This window comes from Phyllobates terribilis, unplaced genomic scaffold (assembly GCF_046119375.1).
Source record: "Phyllobates terribilis strain yellow unplaced genomic scaffold, ASM4611937v1 Scaffold_136__1_contigs__length_4911898, whole genome shotgun sequence".
In the NCBI taxonomy this organism is placed as follows: Eukaryota; Metazoa; Chordata; class Amphibia; order Anura; family Dendrobatidae; genus Phyllobates; species Phyllobates terribilis.
The window spans coordinates 2,930,036-2,953,619 of record NW_027362896.1 but is presented as its reverse complement, the minus strand read 5'-3'; the positions used below and the strand labels follow the sequence as shown (position 1 = coordinate 2,953,619).

The following is a 23,584-nucleotide window of genomic DNA, read 5'->3' as shown; positions in this document are numbered from 1 at the left end:
GTGTGCATGAGGCCGATAAAACCTACGAGATGTTCTCCAAACAATTTCAAACTGAGATGTCCCCTGCTGTATTACTTTAGGAACAGAAGAAATTATTTTTTTTGAATGTGGATGAGGCCAGTATGACATAGAATATATGCTCCAAAATATTTCAAACTCAGATCTAGCCAGCTGTATCACTTTACTCAGAGCAAAAAATATATTTCGGTTACTCTGCATAAGCTCTGCGTCCAGCTGACTTTGACCACCACTGACGTAGTAGCTGGTTTATAGCACTCTATGACTTTTGGCACAGGAAAAAATATTTTTTGGACTGGGCCAGGTAAGAGAAGTTTTTGTTTTTTTTACTGTGAAACCAGGACAAGTTCAACTCCACTAAAATAGGATCTGCCTTTTAACAGACTGGATCAACTTTGCCACAGTAAAAAACTTTTGGTGGACTCTGCCTGCCAACCAAAAATAAATATAGGTTTGACTGTGCGTACAAGCTGAATTTGACCGCCACTGACGTAGTAGCTGGCTTATAGCACTGTATGACTTTTGGCACAGGAAAAAATATTTTTTGGACTGGGCGTAGCATGAGTAAAAATGTATTTTTTTACTCTGAAACCACCTGAAGTTCAACTCCACTAAAATAGTATCTGACACTAAAAAAACTTTAGTGTGCATAGCTTTCAATATCACAATAGCAACAGAAAAATAGCAGAGCACAATGTCAACCCCACTAAATGAAAAGGTGCACTGCGCTTACTTGATCACATTAGCAAGAGCAAAAAAAGATTCAAGGTATACTGAGACATGGAGCTCTATACCAGCGGTGCACAGCACTATTGTATGGCATTGGCCCTCTGTTTCTGTCAGAATCTCAGTACTTGCACAAGAACACCAAAATGTGCTGCACCAGCGGTTGCAGAGGTACACAGGCCAGGAATTATCTACACTATCTGACTACCACACAAGCGCCCATCTATCTAGCTAATATCTCTCATTACACAGGAGAACACTGAGCTGCGTCTGTCTCCAGCAGTGACATGGATATAATGGCGCTGAGGGAACATGGCCACTTTTTATATTGAGAGGACATGTGATTTCAGCAGCCAATCGCAGAAGCCCTTATGTCTGGACAGTGTAGATGCTTCCTGCACTATGATTGGCTGGCTGTGCTTTCTTCAGTTAAAGTTACCGCCCACCGGAAAAAAGAAAAAAAAAGTGACCTGTTCTAAGCTCTCCACAGCCCCCACACTCACCCGACACATATCACGGCCCATCATACACTTGCACTATGCGAACAAAACATTTCAAAACGCCGTGGTTGCCCTGTATTCGCAGTCCCGTGCAAATTCTTAAACTTTTCAGATTTTAAGAAAGTTTGCTCGCCTTTGTGATCACGAATCCGAATGTGCCATATTCGTGCCAAATTTGAAACTTTCGAACATCCGCCGAACAAATTCGCTCAACACTAGTGACGACCACGGTTTTAGGCTGTGGCCTTTTAGTATAGTATTGTTCAGCGACCAAGTGTGAATAAGTTCAACAACACACAGGCTGACTTTAAATCGAGTATATTTGGTATGCTTCACAAAATGTCTGTATTATTATGGCAGTAATATGGGATCAGGTGTGACGACCACGGTTTTAGACTGGGACCTTTTAGTATAGTATTGTTCAACCACCAAGTGTGAATAGGTTCAACAACACACTGCTGGCTGACTTTAAATTGAGTATTGGTATGCTCCACAAAATGTCTATTATTACGGCAGTAATATGGGATCAGGTGTGATGATGGAAAATTGTCTCTGCTTTACAATACAGCAATGTGAGTAAAATAAAAAAAAATGCCTGTATTCTGCTAACAAGCATATGGAGCAGCAAAATGGTGTACTGTATTGCTTTTTAAGCTACTAATCAGGATTAAGATAAAAAAAATAATAATTATCTGGGGCCATGTCTACAGATATCTGTAACAGCAGGAGCAGACAGAACGTGCAATGGACCCTATTGTGCAGTATACAGTGTCCACAAAAACCTGCCTGCCTAGCTCCTGCTATCACCACTGAATATATGCAGCTGGATTAGTCCTCAGAAGGACTGTTAGTTCAGATGGATATCTATCTTGGTGTGGAATACCTATACCTAACTATTACACTGCCAATTCTGTCCTTCACACAGCAGCACCTCTCCCTACTCTGCCTGTTTCCGGGTTAGACTGTGATGAGCATAGGGGCACCAGGTCTTATATAGACCCGATGACGATATGGGGCCTGGCAATCACTGTAATGCCACAACCAAGATGGCTACGGCATTACAGTGAGTGGCAGACAATCCCTGCATGTTCACTGGCTCTCTTAAGAGCACCAAACATGCAGGGCAGGGACCCGAGCTCCCGCCCAAGCATCCCAGAAATACTTGCCAAGCATGTCGAGCAGTGAGATCCTCAGGCGAGTACCGAGCAGTGTCGAGCACGCTCGCTCATCACTACTTCTGATCTTTGGGCACCACCACATCGACATCCCCATTCCTTAACGTCACCCTTTCCGATATTGAATGCTTTATGAAAAAAAATTCCTTGGCTTTATTTTTTACAAGTACTCTCACAGATGTGTTATGTATAAATTCCCTGTAGGTAGTAATGTGTGGGTAATTTTTTTTAGCTTTATTAGACACAGCAACAGCAGACTCAGGAAAATTACTGGTAAATAGCGACGTTTGCGTATCTCAGCAGGCTTTGCGCCAGTCACACAACTGTTGGATAAATATACGCCATTTACTTTACCAATAGTAGAGTAATTTTTGTTCTATCGCCTTTATGACACACGCCAACAGCAGACTCAGGAAAATTACTGGTAAATAGTTTAGTTTGCATAGCTCAGCAGGCTTTGCGCCAGTCGCACAACTGCTAGATAAATATACGCTATTTTAGCAATAGGCCAGGAATATTATTTAGCTGAAAAAATTGTTTAGTATATGCAGGTATTAGGAATATTATTTTGCTCTAAAAAAGAGCTGTTTTGTATATTATGGTACTGGATATGAAACCCGGCCTCTCTCCCAACTCCCATAATCTGTTCCTACATTATACACAACCTACAGAGTGGCGTGACAGAGCCCAAAAAAGAGTCAGGTCAACATCATAATGATTCCAGATAATAAAATCAGTTTTATTGTGGATTAAAAATATAAAAAGGAGGTCCCACAGACACTTCTAAATAGAGCACAACCAATAAAATAGTAGGTCATAGGTGAAAACTACACAAAGGACAGAGACAACCATGTGAGTCCACATATATGGGAACATGAAAAGAAGTGACAATATTATCAATCCAAGTATCAATAAATCGAGTTACCAAGTAATTGGACAACGTAACTTACAAGCACAGTATACAATCATGCATATGTGTTATCTTGGCATCATAACAGTAAAGGTGCCCATAAGACATGTGTAACCTTTTATGATGTCCAGAAATATACTGACATTGCCTGGGAAGAGAAATTGACATTGACATAAAGATGAGTCATAACATACCCATAGTGCTGTATGGACTGGTGTCTCGCTGGGGCACCGACGCGCGTTTCGCATGAGGCTCTTCGGGGGGCGTTGTCCACAACGTTGTGCCAGGATAACACATATGCATGATTGTATACCGTGCTTGTAAGTTACGTTAAACAACCAAAATATCCAGATCAATATATATTAAACGTCTGGACAAAGAAGAGATACCAGCTGCATATAAAAGGTAGGTGGTGACAGATGTAAGGTAATTAATTTATCTACCCATACCTTATCCACAACTCAACTAACACTCTTAGAGAAGGGCCCTACCTATTCTCCTGTTTATCACCTAGACCCGTTCACGAAGGTGAAAGTTACACATCTATTTGCAAGGAAACTCATTTACAAAAAATTACATTACAAAACAGCGTTACATGACCTATTTCCTACCAGAGAAGAAAGGGAAGCATTGGAAACCCTGGAATCTCTGGAGGCAGAAAGTAATTCAGAGGTTAGTGACTTTCCCCATAATCTATGTAACAAATCTAAGAAATTTCCAGCCCTCAGCCTATGTCCTGCCATTGAGGTATTCACTAAGTTGGTCACTTTGGACATTGAAAATCTTTCCCAATGCACGCCTTGGAAATCTAACCCAAGTAAAATGGAAAAAATGGAGCTAAAATATTTACTAAAATTGAAAGATGTTATTTTTAAACCTGCGGATAAATGGGGAAACCTCGTTGTCTGGCCAGTCAGCCTTTACAAAAAGCAGGCATATAAACTTCTGAATACCCCCCATTGCTATAAAAAAACTTTCTTATAACCCCCTATCCTCTTTCCAGGATGAATTGGTGTCTATCCTCGAAGAGGCATTCAAACAGGGTGTGATCCCAAAAGAACTGTTGGATACGGTGCGCAAACTACAGCCCCGTTTGGCCACCTTTGACTTAATTCCAAAACATCACAAAAATCCGATTGATCCACCAGGTAGGCCAATTGTTGCCGGTAACAGCAGTTTGTGTGAAATTATATCTAGTGTAATTGATCACTACTTGAAGCTCTTGGTCTCTGGCCTGCCCTCCTACAAGATACCATGGCCGCCCTGCAAAGATTGGATCACCTCTGCCTCGGTGACCATATAGTCATGGTCACTGCAGACGTAGAGACACTTTATACGTCCATCAAACATGAAGATGGTATTAGGGTGGTTTCGTGGTATCTGACGTCAAGTGGTCTCAAGCTGTCCCTGCCGAGCTGCTCGTGGTCCTCCTGGAATTTGTCCTTCGACATGTGTTTATTTTCAAAAAGAACATCTACTTACAACAGGGCTCCAATATGGGGGCCTCCTGTGCCCCCTCCTACGCCAACCTTTTTTGGGTTCGTGGGAGCGGGATATATTCCAGGCGGATACCACCTGTTGAGATGGACATCGTCCAGGGAAGGATCAGATACATTGATGATATATGGTTTGTGTGGGAGGCTACAGCCAGAGATTTGGAGAGGCTTATGACCAAGGTGAATGATAACAATTTGAATATTCGGCTAACATATAAATTCGGAAGAAGTCTGGACTTCTTGGATTTAAAAATCGGGGTATCTGAGAATGGTATTATAACTACTGACATATTTAGGAAATCAACTGCGACAAACTCGTTGTTACACGTAGAATTGGCACACCCACCCTCCACTATAAGAGGAATTCCAATAGGTCAGTTCCTTAGGGCCAAAAGGATATTCTCTAATGAGAAAACATTTGAGGAACAAGCGATAGAACTGGATAATCGGTTTGAAGAGGGGATATAGCTGTAGGTCAATCAGACGGGGTTACAGGATAGCAGCACGAACCCCAAGAGATCAATTAATTTATGGCAATAAAAAAAAACATCAACAAATCGGAGGAGGTATGATTTATTTCGGTATATAACAATCAGTGGCCTGAAGTGAGATCAATTTTACAGAAGCACTAGTAAGTTCTATTAACAGATCCGATCCTCCGTCAAATCCTCCCCCCAGCACCCTCAATGGTGGAGAAGCAAAGTCCAAACTTAAAAGATCTGTTGGTTCACAGTCACTATGATCCAGAGAGATGTAGAGATAAACAGGATAACAGGAAAGAGATTAATGTTTTTTTCCCGTGCGGGCTTTGTAAGGCGTGTGGTTATTTGAAGAAGGCAAAGAAGTTTGATAGTTTTGGTGGCTCCAAAACATTTGAAATAAGGGCACATTTAAATTGTACCTCGAAGGGCGTAATTTATTATGCCCAATGTCCTTGTAAAAAGATATATGTCGACTTACTACTAAAGAATTAAAAATTTGAGTAAGAGAGCAAGTTAGGGACATTATCAAAGCCAAAACGGTGGAAGACCCTAGCACTCAAAACTTTACCACGCCATGTTTTACATCACCATCAATGCAGCCCAAGAGAATTCTGCATCATAGATATTGATCAAGTCACCATGGGAGCAAGAGGAGGGGACCTGGGGAGGATTTTAGCACAATTGGAGAGTAAGTGGATCTATCGACGGGGTACCCTAGCACCGGCAGGACTTAATGAAAGCTTTGTGTTCAGTACCTTCCTATAATAGAGGCTAATGGGTAGATGGGGGTTTCTTTTAATATCTTATGGTTTTATTGTAGATGTATTGGTGTTTTTAATTGTTTTTATTCATCCTTAGGAAAGCTTTTGCCTGGGTTGATGGGTCGTGGCGGGATGTGCGTTTCCAGTGGCTGGGGGACCAGCTCAACTGTACGAGCAAGGCAGTTGAACGTCTATCCTCGCGGATGACTCTATACGTGTGGGATAGAAGACTACAGTGACAATATAGTCGTCTATGTGAATTATTGTATCACTATGTTAGATGTGGGTTTTAAATGTATAGGGGTTATTTTATACTAATATATACACTGGGTACGGAAAGTATTCAGACCCCTTTAAATTTTTCACTCTTTGTTTCATTGCAGTCATTTGGTAAATTCTAAAAAGTTCATTTTTTTCTCATTAAAGTCCACTCTGCTCCCCATCTTGACTGAAAGAAAACAGAAATGTAGAAATTTTTGCAAATTTATTAAAAAAGAAAAACTGAAATATCACAGTCTGCAGTTTACCTGTATTCATTGGCCTGTTTTACATCATGACATACCTATCTATTATCTGTATGACCATCAGAGTCACTGAAGCACTGGCACCTTAAACTTTGGCATTTTAGGCTGTATTTTTTCATTAGGATAGTCTCTTCAGTATTGATTTAAATTAAGTTATGTTACCATCATGTGTATGATTCATGCCACTTAGTAACAAATACATTGTATGAATATGGCATTATATTAATTAATTTCTTGTTTACTAGTGACGTTCAATTTTTTGGCCTTTTTTGGGGGGTTCATTTTCCCTCCCAGCTCATGTATGTGTCACTCCCTTATACAGGTTGTTGCCCTGTCTTGTTAATTGGTTTTATCAATTTGATTAAATAAAATCTATACCTTTTATATGCAGCTGGTATCTCTTCATTGTCCAGACGTTTAGTATATATTGATCTGGATATTTTGGTTGTTTATTAATGTTGAAGTGTCCAGGAATGGATTAACATAGGACATTTAATGTAATTAATTGTAAGTTACGTTGTCCATTTACTTGGTAACTGGAATAATTGATACTTGGATTGATAATATTGTTACTTCTTTTCATCTACCCATATTTGTAGACTCACATGGTTGTCTCTCTGTCCTTTTTGTAGTTTTCACCCATGACATACTATTTTATTGGTTGTGTTGTTGGGAGTGTCCGTGGGACCTTCTTTTTAGATTTTGGATACACAATAAAACATTATGATGGTGACCTGACTCTTTTTGGGGCTCTGTCACTCCACTCTTTTTGTAGGTTGTACTTTATTGGGAGTGCCCACATATGAACTATGGTTTATCTATACCGCCATGTTCTTCGGTTTATATGCTTCTGACTATACACAATGCAACCTAGCAGAGATCTGCAGCATGTACTTGCAATGCTAACACCCTGCCTCCCTTTTCCTCTCCCTCGTATTAAATCTCAGCCTACGCTATCTGAACCTAACAGAGAACTAATCTTCACTCTAAGTAGCTCTTAAAAGAGCTTTTTGGACTCAGAAACACTCCCTATACGCTGCTTTCACTCTCCCTACATTCACACTACGTTGAGTCCGCATGTAAAATGCGCAAGATGGCGCCGGCAGGGCTTAAATATCCCCCTATGATGCTGTAAGGCCAGCCAATCACAGTAATGCCACAACAAAGATGGCAACGGCATTACTGTGATTGGCAAGCAAGCCCAGCATGTTCATTGGCTGCAAATAAAGCGCAAAACATGCTGGGCGGGTCACTCGAATATACCGAGGTGAATAGCTAATGACTCGTCGAATAGCCTGAATTGTGTACTATTCGTGAGAGTAAAGAATAGTGCCGAAAGTATTCGCTCATCACTAGTAAAAAGACATAAATCCAAGTGACCCATTCATTCCTGCTCCGAGTGTGTAAAAGGTTTTCATAACTCTGTTTCTCTGAGATTTGAAGTTACCTTTTAATACAAGTAATTTCATGTCCATGATGCTGTGATCAGGGATACAAAAATGTTTGGCCACAGGTAGATCTATTCTTTTTTTCTTTTATTGTGTGGCGATGAGAATTCATCCTTGTTCTAAGTTTTTGCCCCATCTCCCCTACATACAGACCCCAGTTGGACCTTTGGTACATATAATTAAGTACACTACATTAGTTGTGATGCAGCTGAAAGTACCTGGGATCTTGTGGTCCTGATGTGAGTTGGGAATCTTTATCTTGTCCGTGGTCATTATAAACGGATAGGTTTACATTTACAGTTGGTGGGGATGAATTGTATAAGTTTCACCACAAAGGTGAAACTATCCTCCCGGTCAGTTTGCTTTCCCTCCTAGTACATTTTCATTCTAACAATGTTAGGTTTCTGGGAGATTATACTTGTTCCTTTTATTTGTGGTTCTCTTTAGCTTGCCTTCTTTGCCCTATATGAATGTGTTTTAGTTTCTCACTCAGGGTTTTCGTATTTTACTTCATACTTTCCTTTCCCCTGGTTGACAGTATGTTGTGGCCTCCCCTCTGGTTCCTCAGGAGGTACGAGAAACTCCTCAATTAGAGAATTAGGTCCGTAGTATTTTTAGTTGTGCAGCTAGGGCCTTTCTAGTCTGTACAGAAACTAGTTGGGTGTAGCTGCGGCATTCTCCTCTGTGTGGGTCTCCGGTGGCTATCAAGATGCGCTTTCTGGTTAAAACATTTCCCACATTTTGAACATGAAAATGGCTTCTCCCCTGTGTGAGTTCTCTGATGTTCGATAAGCGTTGATTGCTCTGTAAAACATTTCCCACATTCTGAACAGGAAAAAAGCTTCTCCCCTGTGTGAGTTCTCTGATGTTTGATAAGACTTGATTTCCGTACAAAACATTTTCCACATTCTGAACATGAAAATGGCTTCTCCCCTGTGTGAATTCTCTGATGTTTGATAAGATTTGATTTCTTTGCAAAATATTTACCACATTCTGAACATGAAAATGGCTTCTCCCCTGTGTGAGTTCTCTGATGGTCGATAAGCGTTGATTGCAATGTAAAACAGTTCCCACATTCTGAACATGAAAAAGGCTTCTCCCCTGTGTGAATTCTCTGATGTCTAATAAGATTTGATTCCTGTACAAAACATTTCCCACATTCTGAACATGAAAATGGCTTCTCCCCTGTGTGAATTCTCTGATGTTTGATAAGATTTGATTTCTGTACAAAACATTTCTCACATTCTGAACATGAAAATGGCTTCAACCCTGTGTGAGTTCTCTGATGTGTAATAAGCTTTGATTTCTCTGTAAAGCAGTTCCCACATTCAGAACATGAAAATAGCTTCTGCCCTGAGTGAGTTCTCTGATGGCTGATAAGATTTGATTGATTTGCAAAACATTTCCCACATTCTGAACATGAAAATGGCTTCTCCCCTGTGTGAATTCTCTGATGTGCAATAAGATTTGATTTCTCTGTAAAGCAGTTCCCACATTCTGTACATGAAAATGGCTTCTCCCCTGTGTGAGTTCTCTGATGGCTGATAAGATTTGATTTCTTTATAAAACATTTCCCACATTCTGAACATGAAAATGGCTTCTCCCCTGTGTGAGTTCTCTGATGTGCAATAAGATTTGATTTCACTGTAAAGCAGTTTCCACATTCTGAACATGAAAATGGTTTCTCCCCTGTGTGAGTTCTCTGATGTCCAATAAGATCTGAATTCTTTGTAAAACATTTCCCACATTCTGAACAGGAAAATGGCTTCTCTCCTGTGTGAGTTATCTGGTGCCTAACAAAATCTGATTTCTGATTAAAACATCTCCCACACTTGGAACAAGAAAATCTATTCTTCGCTTTGTGAATTTTTTCATGCTTAAGAAAAGACTTTTTGAGGGGAAAACTATTTCTATATTCTGAACGTGAAAATGGCTTCTTTGCTTTAGGAGCAATTTGTTTTTTAATGCTTATTTTGTGACTCTGATTTTTCTGAGTAGTCGGTAATGAATCAGAAGACAGAACCTGTTTCAAAGGATCAGAAGACAGATCTTTGATGTGAAGGGATGATGGTATATCTGGAGTAATGGCATTCACTTCAATTGTATCCTGTGGGATCTCAAGATCATCTGATTTAAAAATTGAAGATGTCAGCTGTCCCTCTGATCTCCTGGTACAATCATCTGCCAATAATAAAACCAATTATTATTTTTTAATAAAAAATCCGTGTAATTATATATTTTTGAACATTTCTACTTAAACTGTCTGTAAAAATGGGAAGTTATGCAAAAAAATTTAATTATTCACCAAGACAATGACAGTTCACAGTCTAATAGAAAACCTCATAGGATGAACCAGAAGAGCGTGGTGTTCAATTGTTTGTTCATTCTGCTTCCCATATATGGAATAAAAAGCCACCAAACAATGTTATGTAAGCGAAAATAATACCAAGAAAAACTTCTCATCTCACAAAAAAACAAGTCCTCACTCAGGTCCATCATCTGAAAAACAGAGGTTTCCACATTATTAGTGGCTCAAAGGCTCTTGAAAAGCAACATGGCTTCCATAAACCAATCCAGCAATATCTGCTCTCCCAAAGTCAAATCTCCCCCTTGTTCTGAGCTTTGCAGTGTGCCCAAACCACATTTATCATCCATGTATTTGGCATTACTATAGTGAGAAGAACCCACTTAATTTACGGTGTGTGTCTCCTGGAGCACAATCTGGACACTATGTGTTGGGTTATAAAACAACAAATGTGCAATTTTCACTCTACAACATCCACAGCGTGCTAATTTCAGGAAAGTGGCTTTGGAGTCAAAATAGTCACTACTCCTATAGATTAATTCACTGAGGGTTATAATTTCCAAAATGGAGCCACTTTAAGGTGATTTGTACTGATCTGGTTTTCTGCCATTGTGTCATATAAGAGCTTCTGCAAATGGTGTGTCCTATCTCCTCTGGGATCTCCTACTGTGACATCTGCTTCTGTCACCAGGAGCCACCTTTTTCCCTTCCCCCATGACAGCACCATACGAGAGAGAGTAGGATCTGCCCCTATTACCGGACAGGAAGCCCTGAGCACAAAATAAAAAGGCAACCCCCACTTCCTCCTTCAATGTGGTTTCCTGTCCTCAAGGATGTAGAAGCCTGGAGCTCACGGCTGGAGCAGTCGTGAATCATGGAACACCATGCTGAGTTCTATAGCTACCTCTAGTGAGTGGCAATGAGCAGGGGCCCAGTTGGGCGCTGAAATGATAACATCAGTCTGGAAGAATCTAAATTTAATGATTCCGTACCTACCTACGTTTTTTTGGCCTAAGCCTCATGGCTTGTGTATTGAGCCTCATGGTTAGGCCTCATGGCTTGTGTATAAAGCCTCAAGGCTAGGCCTCATGGCTTGTGTATTGAGCCTCACAGCTAGGACTCATGGTTTGTGCATTGAGCCTCACGGTTAGGCCTCATGGCTTGCGTATTGAGCCTCACGGTTAGGCCTCATGGCTTGCGTATTGAGCACATGGCTAGGCCTCATGGCTTGTGTATTGAGCCTCATGGCTTGCGTATTGAGTCTCACGGCTATGACTCATGGCTTGCGTATTGAACCTCACGGCTAGGCCTCATGGCTTGCGAAATGAGCCTCACGGTAGTCCTCATGGCTTGCGTATTGTGCCTCACAGTTAGGCCTCATGGCTTGCGTATTAAGCCTCATGGCTTGTGTATTGAGCCTCACGGCTTGCGTATTGAACCTCACGGCTAGGCCTCATGGCTTGCATATTGAGCCTCATGGCTAGACCTCATGGTTTGCATAGAGCCTCACAGCTAGGCCTCATGCCAATTCAGGTGTAGGTTTATGACTCACGTTGGCCTGTCTGAAGGTTTTTTTAGACCGCTTAATAGTTGCGGAAGAACCTGCCACGTTAGGTCTAGGATTTTCCTCAGCTGTCTGCCTCACGGGGGGTTGCCCGGTTAGCAAGACAACTTGGGGCTTGTAGATCTGTTTCACTAAGGTCTCAAAACTTCACTGCCCTTTACTAGCAATATTACTGATATTGGTAAATAAGGTCTCTGGACGATGCCCTCGGTCTGGGGTGATTCTATTAAATACAGTCCAAAGGATAGCTGCTGAGTAACAGGTCCAGTCAATCCCTCATACTTGGATAGCATATTGAACTAGTCTGCATTTAACATCTATGTCCCAGTGGTCTTCTTGGTAAAGGTGTGAATGGAGGCGCTAAAAGAATAATACCAATTTAAGTTCAGTTTATCTTCACAATCTGGGATCATTAGTAACGTAACATAGATTGAATAAAGACCTAGGTCCATCAAGTTCAACCTTTCTCCCCCAATTGCACTCTGACACTAACTTACTAACTTACTGGGACTAGGCCTCACAAATGTATTATTACCTTTATAATTATAACTTCACTATTACAATTATAATGAATCAGTTTATAATTTTTAATTAGTTTTATTTTTTTGTATTTGTAACAATCGTTTTACTAAAATCCCTATACCTAAAAACTGTTGATCCAGAAGAAGGCAAAACCCAGGACACATTCAGCAATTAGCATCAAGGGGAAAAAAAAAATTCCCTCTTGACCCCAAGAAAAGGCGATCAGTCCTAGAACCCTGGATCAAATGTACTACTATAGGTGTAATATTTTATCTCATTTAACTGTAACCCACAATGTTATGTGTATCAAGGAAATCATCCAGCCTTTTCTTTTTTGAAAGCTGTTAGTGTCTGCCCTTACTACCTCTTGCGGTTGGCATTCCACAGTCTGACAGTAAAGGACCCTTTCATATTTTAGGTGCTGGAATAGCCTTTCTTCCACCCGTAATGAGTGCCCCTGGTCCTTAGTATGGTCTTTGGAGGGAATAAGTCATGTGCTAGTCCTTTGTACTGACCACACATATATTTATAGATGTAAATGAGATCCCCCTCTGAGGAGTTATTTTTCTAAGCTAAACAAGCTCAACTTTTTCAACCTCTCATCATATGAGAGGCCTCCATCTCTTTAGATGAACTGGCTGATAAACATCTGCAGCTCAGTTCCCCCCACCCCCTCCTGGTTGAAGGTGCAAGAGGAACATGGCTACGCTAAGCTTAAAAGAAACCACTTCGAATGACCTTTTCGACCTCAAGTGATTAAACTCTCTATACCCCATATCCCCCTGATAGGAAATGGTAGGAGGAGCTGCGAGTTGTAGTCACCGGTGAGGGGCTGAAAATCCAACATTTGCCCCAATCTACCCTTCTGGCTTACAGTGATAAGAAACTTGATTGTGCCAAGAGGGCAGCACTATACCGGTCTGACCTCGTAAGGGAGGTATGAATTGGTTGATAGACTACCAATTGCCCCAATCTACCCTCCTGGTATGGAATGGTAAGATAAACTTGATTGTGCCAAGTAAGGCAGCACTATACCGATCAGCCTTCCTAAGGGAAGTGCGAGCTGGACTCACTGGTAACTATGGTTGATAATCCAAAAATTGCCTCAATCTACCCTCCTGATCCGGAATGGAAAGATAAACTTGATTGTACTGAGTCGGGCAGCACTAACGGCCTGCCCTACTAAGGGAGGTATGAGTTGGACTCGCTGGTATGGGACTGACGAACCAGTAAATATCCCAGTCCATCTTCCTAATGGAGTTGCCCGACAGACATGATTATGCAGGATCTGGTAAAATTATTTCAAGACCAGTGTATCCTCCCAGTTAGAAGTGCAGATGGACAAATTGGAAATTAAGTCAATGGAACCATATTACACTATGTATTCTTGCGATTAAAGTCATAAACTGGTAGACTCAACTAAGTGGCGAGTTGGTTAAATATCCAGTCGGTGCGCTCTTGGAGTGATAAGATGGCAGCGCTGCAATAAACCTATAAAAGGAGGAATCAGTGGATGAGTTAAAATGTCCCCGTATCCGTGAGACTCCTGTGGTGAAGGAGAAGCATCTTTGCTAGTTAAGACGAATGCCTTCACACTGAGGTAAGACTGTTCTGATTATTACTCAAGCACAGGATGATACGTACTTAAGGTACATGTTTAACGGGACGGGATGCTAATACCTTAGCTTAAGACCATCTGAGTTTTGACCAATACCATAAGAGATCTAGATCTCTTTCTGAATGAGTTGCTTTGGAAAAAAAAAAGTGTATCAAAGGTGATGGTTATCACTCAGTTTACTTAGTTTCTTTGCTTGAAAACTAATCTATTTTTCATTTGAACTATTTTCATCTAACAATCTACATGGTTGGATTATAAAGTTGCAGAATTAATGCTATTATAGGGGAATAGTGTAAATACGATCATTCCTGAATAGTGTTGAGCATTCCGATACTGAAATATCGGGTATCGACCGATATTCGCGGTATCGGAGTTCCGATACTTTTAGAATATCGGATACCGGAATCGGAAGTTCCCATAATGCCTGCACTCTGCAGTGTCTCTGAAGGATGACAAGCTGGATGGCAGCGCTCAGCTGCGATCCAGCCTGTCATCAGAATGCCATCCCAGCGTGGGACAATTCTCCTGATTGTTTAAAAGCCGGCGGGCGGTAAAAAGCCGCCGGCTTTTAAACAATCACACAGCCCCATACTGCTTCCCCGCAGCCTCCCATCCCGATCCTAAGTTAGGACCGGGCGGGGAGCGCAGCACCAAGGAGCGGGGAGTGAAGGACCCGGGCGGGGAAGCCGGCAGTGAAAAGACTATACCGCCGGCTTTCCCGTTCTGTGCTGCGCTCCTCGCTCCCTGATGTATGTGGTATGATGTATAATTGGTGTGTGCGCGGTGTCTGCGTGCAGGCAGACATAGGCCGATGTGACACTACTACTCCCATCGGCCTATGTCTGTCCCCCGTCCACTCGTGCCAGCAGGATCAGCTCGATGGGAGCAGTAGTTCCCATCAGCCTGATCCTGCTATTTAAATTGCCCTACTGTGTCCTTTAAACTGCCCCATATGTTATTTTGGCCCCCATAGGTTTATATTTTTGGCCCTATACATGTTTTATTTTTTTAGGCCCCCATATTTTTTTGTTTGTTTTTGGTCGCCAATAAATTTTAAATACATTTCATTGGTGGCCAGTGGTTACCTAAAATAAATTAGTTTATACATTACCTGTCCCCGCCGATCGCCACATAAAATAAAGTAAAAAATAAAAAAATACACCTATACTCACCTAGACACCTAATTCCCCGAAGCCATCGATCACCTGTAATAAAATATAAAATAATAAACCACAATTTTATCCTTACCCCTCCGTAGTAGTCCAAATCGAGTGTCCCACGATGATCTAAACAATCAGGAGAATTCTCTCACGCTGGGGTGGCATTGAAGGAGGAAGTGGGAGTTGCCTTCTTATTTTGTGCTCATGGCTTCCTGTCCGGTAATAGGGGCGGATCCTACACTCTCGTATGGTGCTGTCATGGGTTTCAGGAAAATCAAATTACCGGTAAGTAATTACCGTTTATTCATTCTGCAGGCAGTGCTGGTGATGGAAGAGACGTCGGAAGAAGCTCTTGGCGGCGCAGGCTCTGTCCAGCCACTAATAGCCCCAGCTCCCTGAGGAAGCCAGACATGGCGAAACGTGTTGGGGTGGCTATGTATATATTTTTGGTAGCACTAGGGAACCTGTGTATGTCCTAGTAAATAATCTGATCAATTAATCTATAAACTGCAGACAGAGGAAAACTATAATGAATATAATGAGCTCATGATATCAGATGTATCGTAATACTATACAGTTTCTAGAGACTTAATATCACAGTAAGGGCACAGACAAACTAGTGTAGTTTTAATTTACTTCTTTACCACATTTTAGTAAAGCAGTAATAAGACATTTTTTTATACACCCCTCAACCAGGGTTTTTTTTACCCTCTCGGTAATTTGTCAATATGCATATGACAGAAAATACCCAAAAGTGACACCATTCTAAAAACTGCATCCCTCAAGGTGCTCAAAACGACATTCAAGAAGTTTAGTAACCCTCCAGGTGTTTCACAGGAATTAATGGAATGTGGAAGGAAATTTTTAGTTTCACAACAGGAGAAAATGGACCCCAAAATTTGTTGTGCATTTTCTCTTAAGCATGCTGATATCCCATGTAGGGGAAAACAACTTTTTGGGACCATGGCAGGGCTCAGAAGAAAAGGATCGCCATTTGACTTTTTAAATGTAAAATTTGCTGGAATAATTAGCGGACGCCATGTCGCGATTGGAGAGCCCCTGATGTGCCTAAACAGTGGAAACACCCCACAAGTGACACCATTTTGGAACCTAGACCCCTCAAGGAACTTATCTAGAAGTATGGTGAGCACCTTGAACCCCATGTTCTTCACAGAAGTTTATAATGTTGAGCCGTGAAAATATAGAAAATCTAATTTTTCCCACAAAAATGTTTTTTTGCCCCACATTTTGCTTCTTCAAAAGGGTAACAAGAAAAATTGCACCACACAATTTATTGTGCAATTTCCCCTGAGTATGCAGATACCCCATATGTGGGGGACAACTACTCTTTGGGCGTACGACACGGCTCAGAAAGGAAGGAATGACGTTTCTTTGATGGAATGGTCTGCAGGTGTCATGTCATGTTTGTAGAACTACTGATGTGCCTGAACAGAGGAAAACCTCCACAAGTGAACCAATTTTGGAAACTAGATCCCTTAAGGAATTTATCTACCTTATTATTTGGACTATAAAATGCATTTTTTAACAAAAAAAACTTGTTAAAAAGTGTGTGCGTCTTATAGTCCGGAGGCAGCTTCCTGTGATGGAGGAGAAAGCTGACACCGCATCCTCCCCAATCACAGAAACCGGAGGCTGCAGGAGCTGAGCAGCTGAAGGACCTTCTGCAACAGTAATTTCAAGACCTTTCAGGTCTGCGAGTGTCATGTCGCATTTGGAGAGCCCCTGATTTGCCTAAACAGTGAAAAACTCCCACAAGTGACCTCTTTTTGGAAACCTGACCCCTCAGGGAACTTATCTAGATGTGTGGTGAGCACATTGAAACCACAGGTGCTTCACAAAATTTTACAACGTTGATCTGTGAAAATGAAAAAAATATATTTTTCCCACAAAAATGTTGTTTTAGCCCCAATTTTTTTCATTTTCACAAGGATAGCAGGAGAAAATGGACCCCAAAATTTGTTGTGTAATTTCTCCTGAGTACGCCGATACCCCATATGTGGAAGAAAACTACTTTTGACGCACAGTGCAAAGCTCAGAAGGGAAAAAGTGCCATATTGGAGTTCAGATTTTGCTGGACTAGTTTGAGGGTGCCATATCACATTGGCAGAGCCCCTGAGGTGCCAGAACAATAGAACCTCCCCCATAAGAGACCCCATTTTACAAACTAAACCTCTCAATGAATCAATCTAGGGGTGCAGTGATCATATTGACACCACGGGGGGGGGGGGGGGGTCACAGAATTTTATACTATTGGGCAGTGAAGAAAAAATAATATTTTTCCCACTAAAATTTTGTCTTAGCCCTTGATTTTACATTTTCACACTGGGAAATGGATAAAAATGGCACCAAAATTAATCGCACAATTTCTGCTCAATGTAGAAATACCCCATATGTGGCTGTACAGTACTGCTTAGCCACACGGCGAGACTCGGGAAGGACGGAACACTATTCGCCTCCTAGAGCAAAGGATTCCATATAAAAAGCCCCTAAGTGCTAGAAGAACAGAATACCCCCTCAAGTGATCCCATTTTGGAAAATATATCCCTTTGGGAATTTACCTACAGGTGTAGTGAAGACTTTGACTCCATGGGTGTTTTCCAGAAACAAGCAGCAGTGGATGTTGCTGAGTGAAAATTGCAAACTGCCGTTGTAGTACCCAGTACATAGTAGTGCCTGTACATAGTGCCCAGCTCATGCTTCTGGAGACATGCACCAGTTAATTAGGCCGACTCTCATCGCTACAGAAATGCCAAACATATGGACGCTAACTGCGGTTTGGGCACACTGTGGTGCTCAGAAGGGAGGGGAGCATTTGCATTAGGGAGAGTAGAATTTGCTGAATTTCTTTTGGGGGACGAGGAGCCATTTTCACTTTTCCAGAACCTCTCTGCTACCAGTAATGTGGTTAGTCCCTCATTATATGGGAACTATTGGCAGTGAGACGTCAAACTAGTAGGAGACGCCCTCTAGTGGACGTGTTCATTATCAATGAATATAGGTGATACCATGGAAAAGATAATATAGTTTCTCTCACTGGTGACAAATTAATAAATTAGAACTAGTGATGAGCGAGTTTGTTCTGTTAACCCTTTCAGCTAGCACCGAGTATCTTCAGCGTGCTCGGTGTTATGTTAAAATCACTCCTGTGTGCATGATTTGCAACTGTTTGACAGCTTTAATACATGTGAGAAATGGCTGCTTCTTAAGCATTCTTCACATGTATTAAAGCTGTCAAACAGTGGCAAATCATGCACACGGGAGTGATTTTAACATTACTCTGAGCATGCTGAAGATACTAGGTGCTCGCTGAGCATGCTTGTAAATCTCGAGTAACGAGCATGCTCGCTCATCTCGAGTAACGAGCATGCTCGCTCATCTCGAGTAACGAGCATGCTCGCTCATCACTAATTAGAACGTGTCAGTAAGAAGATAGATAGCATTCATCTTGAGACAAGTAGAAGCGCAAGGAAGCGCGAAACGGCCGTCATCCACAATATGTTCCACTTACTCCCCAGCTCTTAGGTTTTAAAGTGATGAAATAAAGACTGGTATTTTTACAGTCGGTGAATGCTATCTATCCTCTTACTGACACAGAGGATTGCTCACTGTTTCCATTGAGATATGCACCCGACTTGCGTGGGATGAGGTGTCCTGGCTGCTTTTGTAACATTGCTGCTTAAAGGGGTTGTTCGGTACTTTTAAAAAAATGCCAGTGTGTTTTAATGATAAATACAACCTTCCTTTTAATTACCTCGCGCTGCTGATACTGCCTGTGAGCAGGTGGCCGCTCAAAGTCAGCACGTGACCCCATGCTGACGTCACGACAAGAGAGGCGTGACTCAGCGCTGGGGTCCCCGCGGTGGCTGCTGGGTTGTGGGCGGAGTTATTCCCCTGCGTCACACCCAGCATCCACCGCACGCTTTCCCAGTGAATGAGAGCGCGTGGTGGAAGCCGAATGTGACCCAGCAGCCACTGGTGGAACGCGGAAGAGGGACCCCTGGCTGCAGCCGCAACTTGTCGTGACATCAGCGGATGTCAGCGCCGGCTGCAGCCGGGGGTCACGTGCTGCCTGAAAGCGGCCACCAATAGCGCCGCTCACAGGCAGTATCAGCAGCGCAAGGTAATTGAAATACACAGGTGCCGGCTTTTTGTCTTTATCTCCGATAATAAATTAGAATGCTTTACATCAAGACCATATAAAGACCACACATTCATTTTAATTTTAAAATTGCACAAATTTTCTTTTATTGTTATTGGTAAATATATATATATATTAATAGAGAATCTTGAGTTGAGGGATTATTTGCTTATGGCAATTAGTTAATAAATTACTAATACCCTATGCTGATTCCAAGAACAGTTGAGGTGTTGCTGTCAGATTATCCTGAGACATAAAACTACACAAAGCAAATGGAAGACATTTATTAGCATCCTGAATAGGACCTGTGCACAATATATATCCTATGGGAATAAACATGCTAGAAATAGGAGGAAACCACTATGGCTAAATAGAGCTGTAAGGGGCGCAATAAGTGACAAAAAGAAAGCATTTAGAGTACTAAAGCAAGTAGGTAGTGATGAGGCATTAAATAAATACAGAAAATTAAATAAATTCTGTAAAAACTAAATCAAGGCAGCAAAGATTGAGACAGAGAGACTCATTGCCAGAGAAAGTAAAAATAATCCCAAAATATTCTTTAACTAGATAAATAGTAAAAAACTAAAAAATGATAGTGTTTGCCCCCTTAAAAATAGTCTGGGTGAAATGGTGGATGTGGATGAGGAAAAAGCGAATATGCCAAATGATTTTTTTTCAACCGTATTTACACAAGAAAATTGCATGACAGAAAACATGATTAGTGATGCCAAAAATTCTCCATTAAAAGTCACTTGCTTAACCCAGCAGGAAGTACGGCGGCCAGTGGCATCCGCCAATGGCGGCAGGCCAAGCGACTGCTATGGGGCCCGTGAGTTGGGGGGGCCCCATAGCAGTCCCCCCCTCCTTCACTCACCGCTCAGCTGCTTGATTGCCGCCGCCGCCTCCCACCGGCACTGTCTTCAGGCATGGCAGTGCGCTGTGTGGCTGTGTATTGTAGTAATGACACGGCAGGGGCGACACTGCGCTTTTAATTGTGCTTGTGTCGCCCCTGCCGTCGCCCCTGATGAAGGCAGGCCCCGAGGGGGTTCCTGACGAAGGGAGGCCCCGATGGGGGCCCTGATGAAGAGAGGCCCCAAGGGGGGCCCTGATGAAGTGCCGTCAATTAAGCAGCGCCGGTGGAGCAGGAGGGGGCCCCTGATGAAGTGCCAGCAATCAAACACCGCCGGAGGTCCTCCCTGCGGAGATGTTGGGGAAGCGGTGTGGGCCCCAACGGCGAGTGGACCGCTCGGATGGTCCAGGGCCTGTGATGGCCATCAGACAAGCCGGCGGCCCTGCACAGCTGGACTGGACACAGGCTTGTCGCCAGATTCACCAATCCCCATATTAAGTATATTTCTAATGTGTCTTGTGTGTATGTCAGTGTGTATGACTGTGTATATATATATATATATATATATATATATATATATATATATATATATATATATATATATATATATATATATATATATATATATATATATATATATATATATATATATATTATATATATGTCTGTTTTATGTGTTTTTAAGAATGTGTTCAAATATGTACGTATGTCTGTATGTGTAGTTATCTGTGTATCTGTTTGTGTATGTGCATATCTGCTTACCGTGTGCACGCGCATGTCTGCGTAACGTGCGCGCATGTCTGCGTACCGTGGGTGCGCGCGCATGAGCATGTCTGCGTACCGTGTGCGCGCGCGAGCATGCCTGCGTACCGTGTGCGCATGTCTGCGTACCGTGTGCGCGCGCATGTCTGCGTACCGTGTGCGCGCGCGCATGTCTGCGTACCGTGTGCGCATGTCTGCGTACCGTGTGCGCGCGCATGTCTGCGTACCGTGTGCGCGGGCATGTCTGCGTACCGTGTGGGCGGGCATGTCTGCGTACCGTGTGAACGCGCATGTCTGCGTACCGTGTGCGCGCGCATGTCTGCGTACCGTGTGCGTGCGCATGTCTGCGTACTGTGTGCGCGCGTTCGCATGTCTGCGTACTGTGTGCGCGCGTGCGCATGTCTGCGTACTGTGTGCGCGCGTGCGCATGTCTGCGTACTGTGTGTGTGCGCATGTCTGCGTACTGTGTGCGTGCATGTCTGCGTACTGTGTGTGTGCATGTCTGCGTACCGTGTGCGCGCGCATGTCTGCGTACCGTGCGCGCGCATGTCTGCGTACCGTGTGCGCGCGCATGTCTGCGTACCGCGTGCGCATGTCTGCGTACCGTGTGCGCATGTCTGCGTACTGTGTGCGCGCGTTCGCATGTCTGCGTACTGTGTGCGCATGTCTGCGTACTGTGTGCACGCGTGCGCATGTCTGCGTACTGTGTGTGTGCATGTCTGCGTACTGTGTGCGCGCGCATGTCTGCATACTGTGTGTGTGCATGTCTGCGTACCGTGTCCGCGCGCATGTCTGCGTACCGTGTGCGCGCGCATGTCTGCGTACCGTGTGCGCGCGCATGTCTGCGTACCGTGTGCGCATGTCTGCATACTGTGTGTGTGCTTGTTTGCGTACTGTGTGTGCGCATGTCTGCGTACCGTGTGCGCGCACGCATGTCTGCGTACCGTGTGCGCGCGTGCGCATGTCTGCGTACTGTATGTGTGTGCGCGTGTCTGCGTACTGTGAGTGTGCGCATGTCTGCGTAATGTGTGTGTGCGTGTCTGCATAATGTGTGCGTGTGCATGTTTGCATACAGTATATGAAGGATGAGGGGACAGCCTGGGCCCTGTGTGCTATACCTATATTTCTCTACGGTATCTGTGCATCATGAATGGTGTATGTGTTAAAAGGCCCACTGAGACTCTTTCGCCCGGGGCCCACGAAAATCTGGAGTCGGCCCTGGTTGATAGCAATGATGGAGGAGGGAACGTCATGTGACACTCTCTCTCCCATCATTCCTCCTCTGCGTCTGACGCAGCGGCGTGATGACGCTCCACGCTGTCAGACAGTGGAGCTGGCAGCTACTGAGGTGATGACACAGACGCGCTGCAGAGACTGAAGCAGTGGGGAACGAGGAGCGGTAAGTATGTATTTATTTATAAATCAGTGAATACTGATAAAACTGGAGGACTGGGGGCTGCATTTTACCCTATAGTGGGGGGGAAGCTGCATTTTACCCTATGGGGGGCTGCATTATACTGCGTACAGGACCATGGGGTGCATTATACTGTGTTGAGGACCATGGGGAGTGCATTATACTGCGTGGAGGACCATGGGGAGTTCATTATACTGTCGCATTATACTGCATACAGGACCATGGAGAGAGCATTATACCGTGTGGAGGACCATGGCGAGTGCATTATACCGCGTGGAGGACCATGGCGAGTGCATTATACAGCGTGGAGGACCATGGCGAGTGCATTATACCACGTGGAGGACCATGGCGAGTGCATTATACCACGTGGAGGACCATGGCGAGTGCATTATACCGCGTGGAGTACCATGGCGAGTGCATTATACCGCGTGGAGGACCATGGCGAGTGCATTATGTAACATACCTGGCGGCGTCCTTGCATAGTGGTCCATCTCCCACTGTGCAAGAGCGCGCACTTGATCTCCAGTCCAGTTTGCTAGCCTGGCTTCCCTCCATGCTGTCTGTTTGCCTCTGTGTCTGCTGCTTAAGGGCGGCACCCGATCACTTCCTGCTTTTTGTACCTGCTGCAGGCACACCCCTTGTGCGTCCTCAGCCTATTGCTGTCTGCCATCTGGTATTTAACCCAGCTGCTCCAATGAATCCCTGCCTGAGCATTGTGTTCTATCAGTTGGCCTTTGGTCACCGATATGCCAGGTCCCGTTTATGTTTCCTGCCTTCGGTATCAGTTCCCGTGTCTGAACTGTGTCCTGTCTGTATTATCTTCTAGCTTGTTGTCTTCTGCCTATCCTGGAGGCTGTATTTCCAGGCCTGTGTGAACTCGCTCCTGCCTGTTCGTTCCGCCTTCTAGGGACCGCATACCTAGACCCGCTCCTGTATCTTGCTGCTGTGTCTGTTCTTGTCTGAATACTCTCCTAGCCTGTTTTGTTTTTCTCTATGTTCGTACTTTCCCTTTTTTCTGCAGAGTCTGAACTCGTACCTAACTCCTGCTCGTTGTCACTGTACTTCCGTTTGTGAGTTTGTGGTCCACTCGCTACTTCTCTGCAAGTACCCTGTGGGTATCTGGTTCTGCCTTTCCCTTCTAGTCTGTTCCGTGTGTACAGAGCCCTGTCCCCACCGCGTCTGCGGTTTTC

General features: G+C 43.4%; 1 protein-coding gene across 1 annotated transcript; it reads right to left on the bottom strand.

Annotated features, from left to right (window-relative positions):
- Positions 1-5,382: 5,382 nt before the first annotated feature.
- LOC141204948 (uncharacterized) lies at positions 5,383-10,503 on the bottom strand. The gene is made up of 2 exons (XM_073663986.1): positions 10,497-10,503; positions 5,383-10,221 (listed from the first exon to the last, which is right to left on the bottom strand). Exons 1-2 carry the CDS (start codon positions 10,501-10,503, stop codon positions 8,678-8,680), a joined length of 1,551 nt encoding a protein of 516 aa, XP_073520087.1. The 3' UTR covers positions 5,383-8,677.
- Between the last annotated feature and the right edge of the window lie 13,081 nt (positions 10,504-23,584).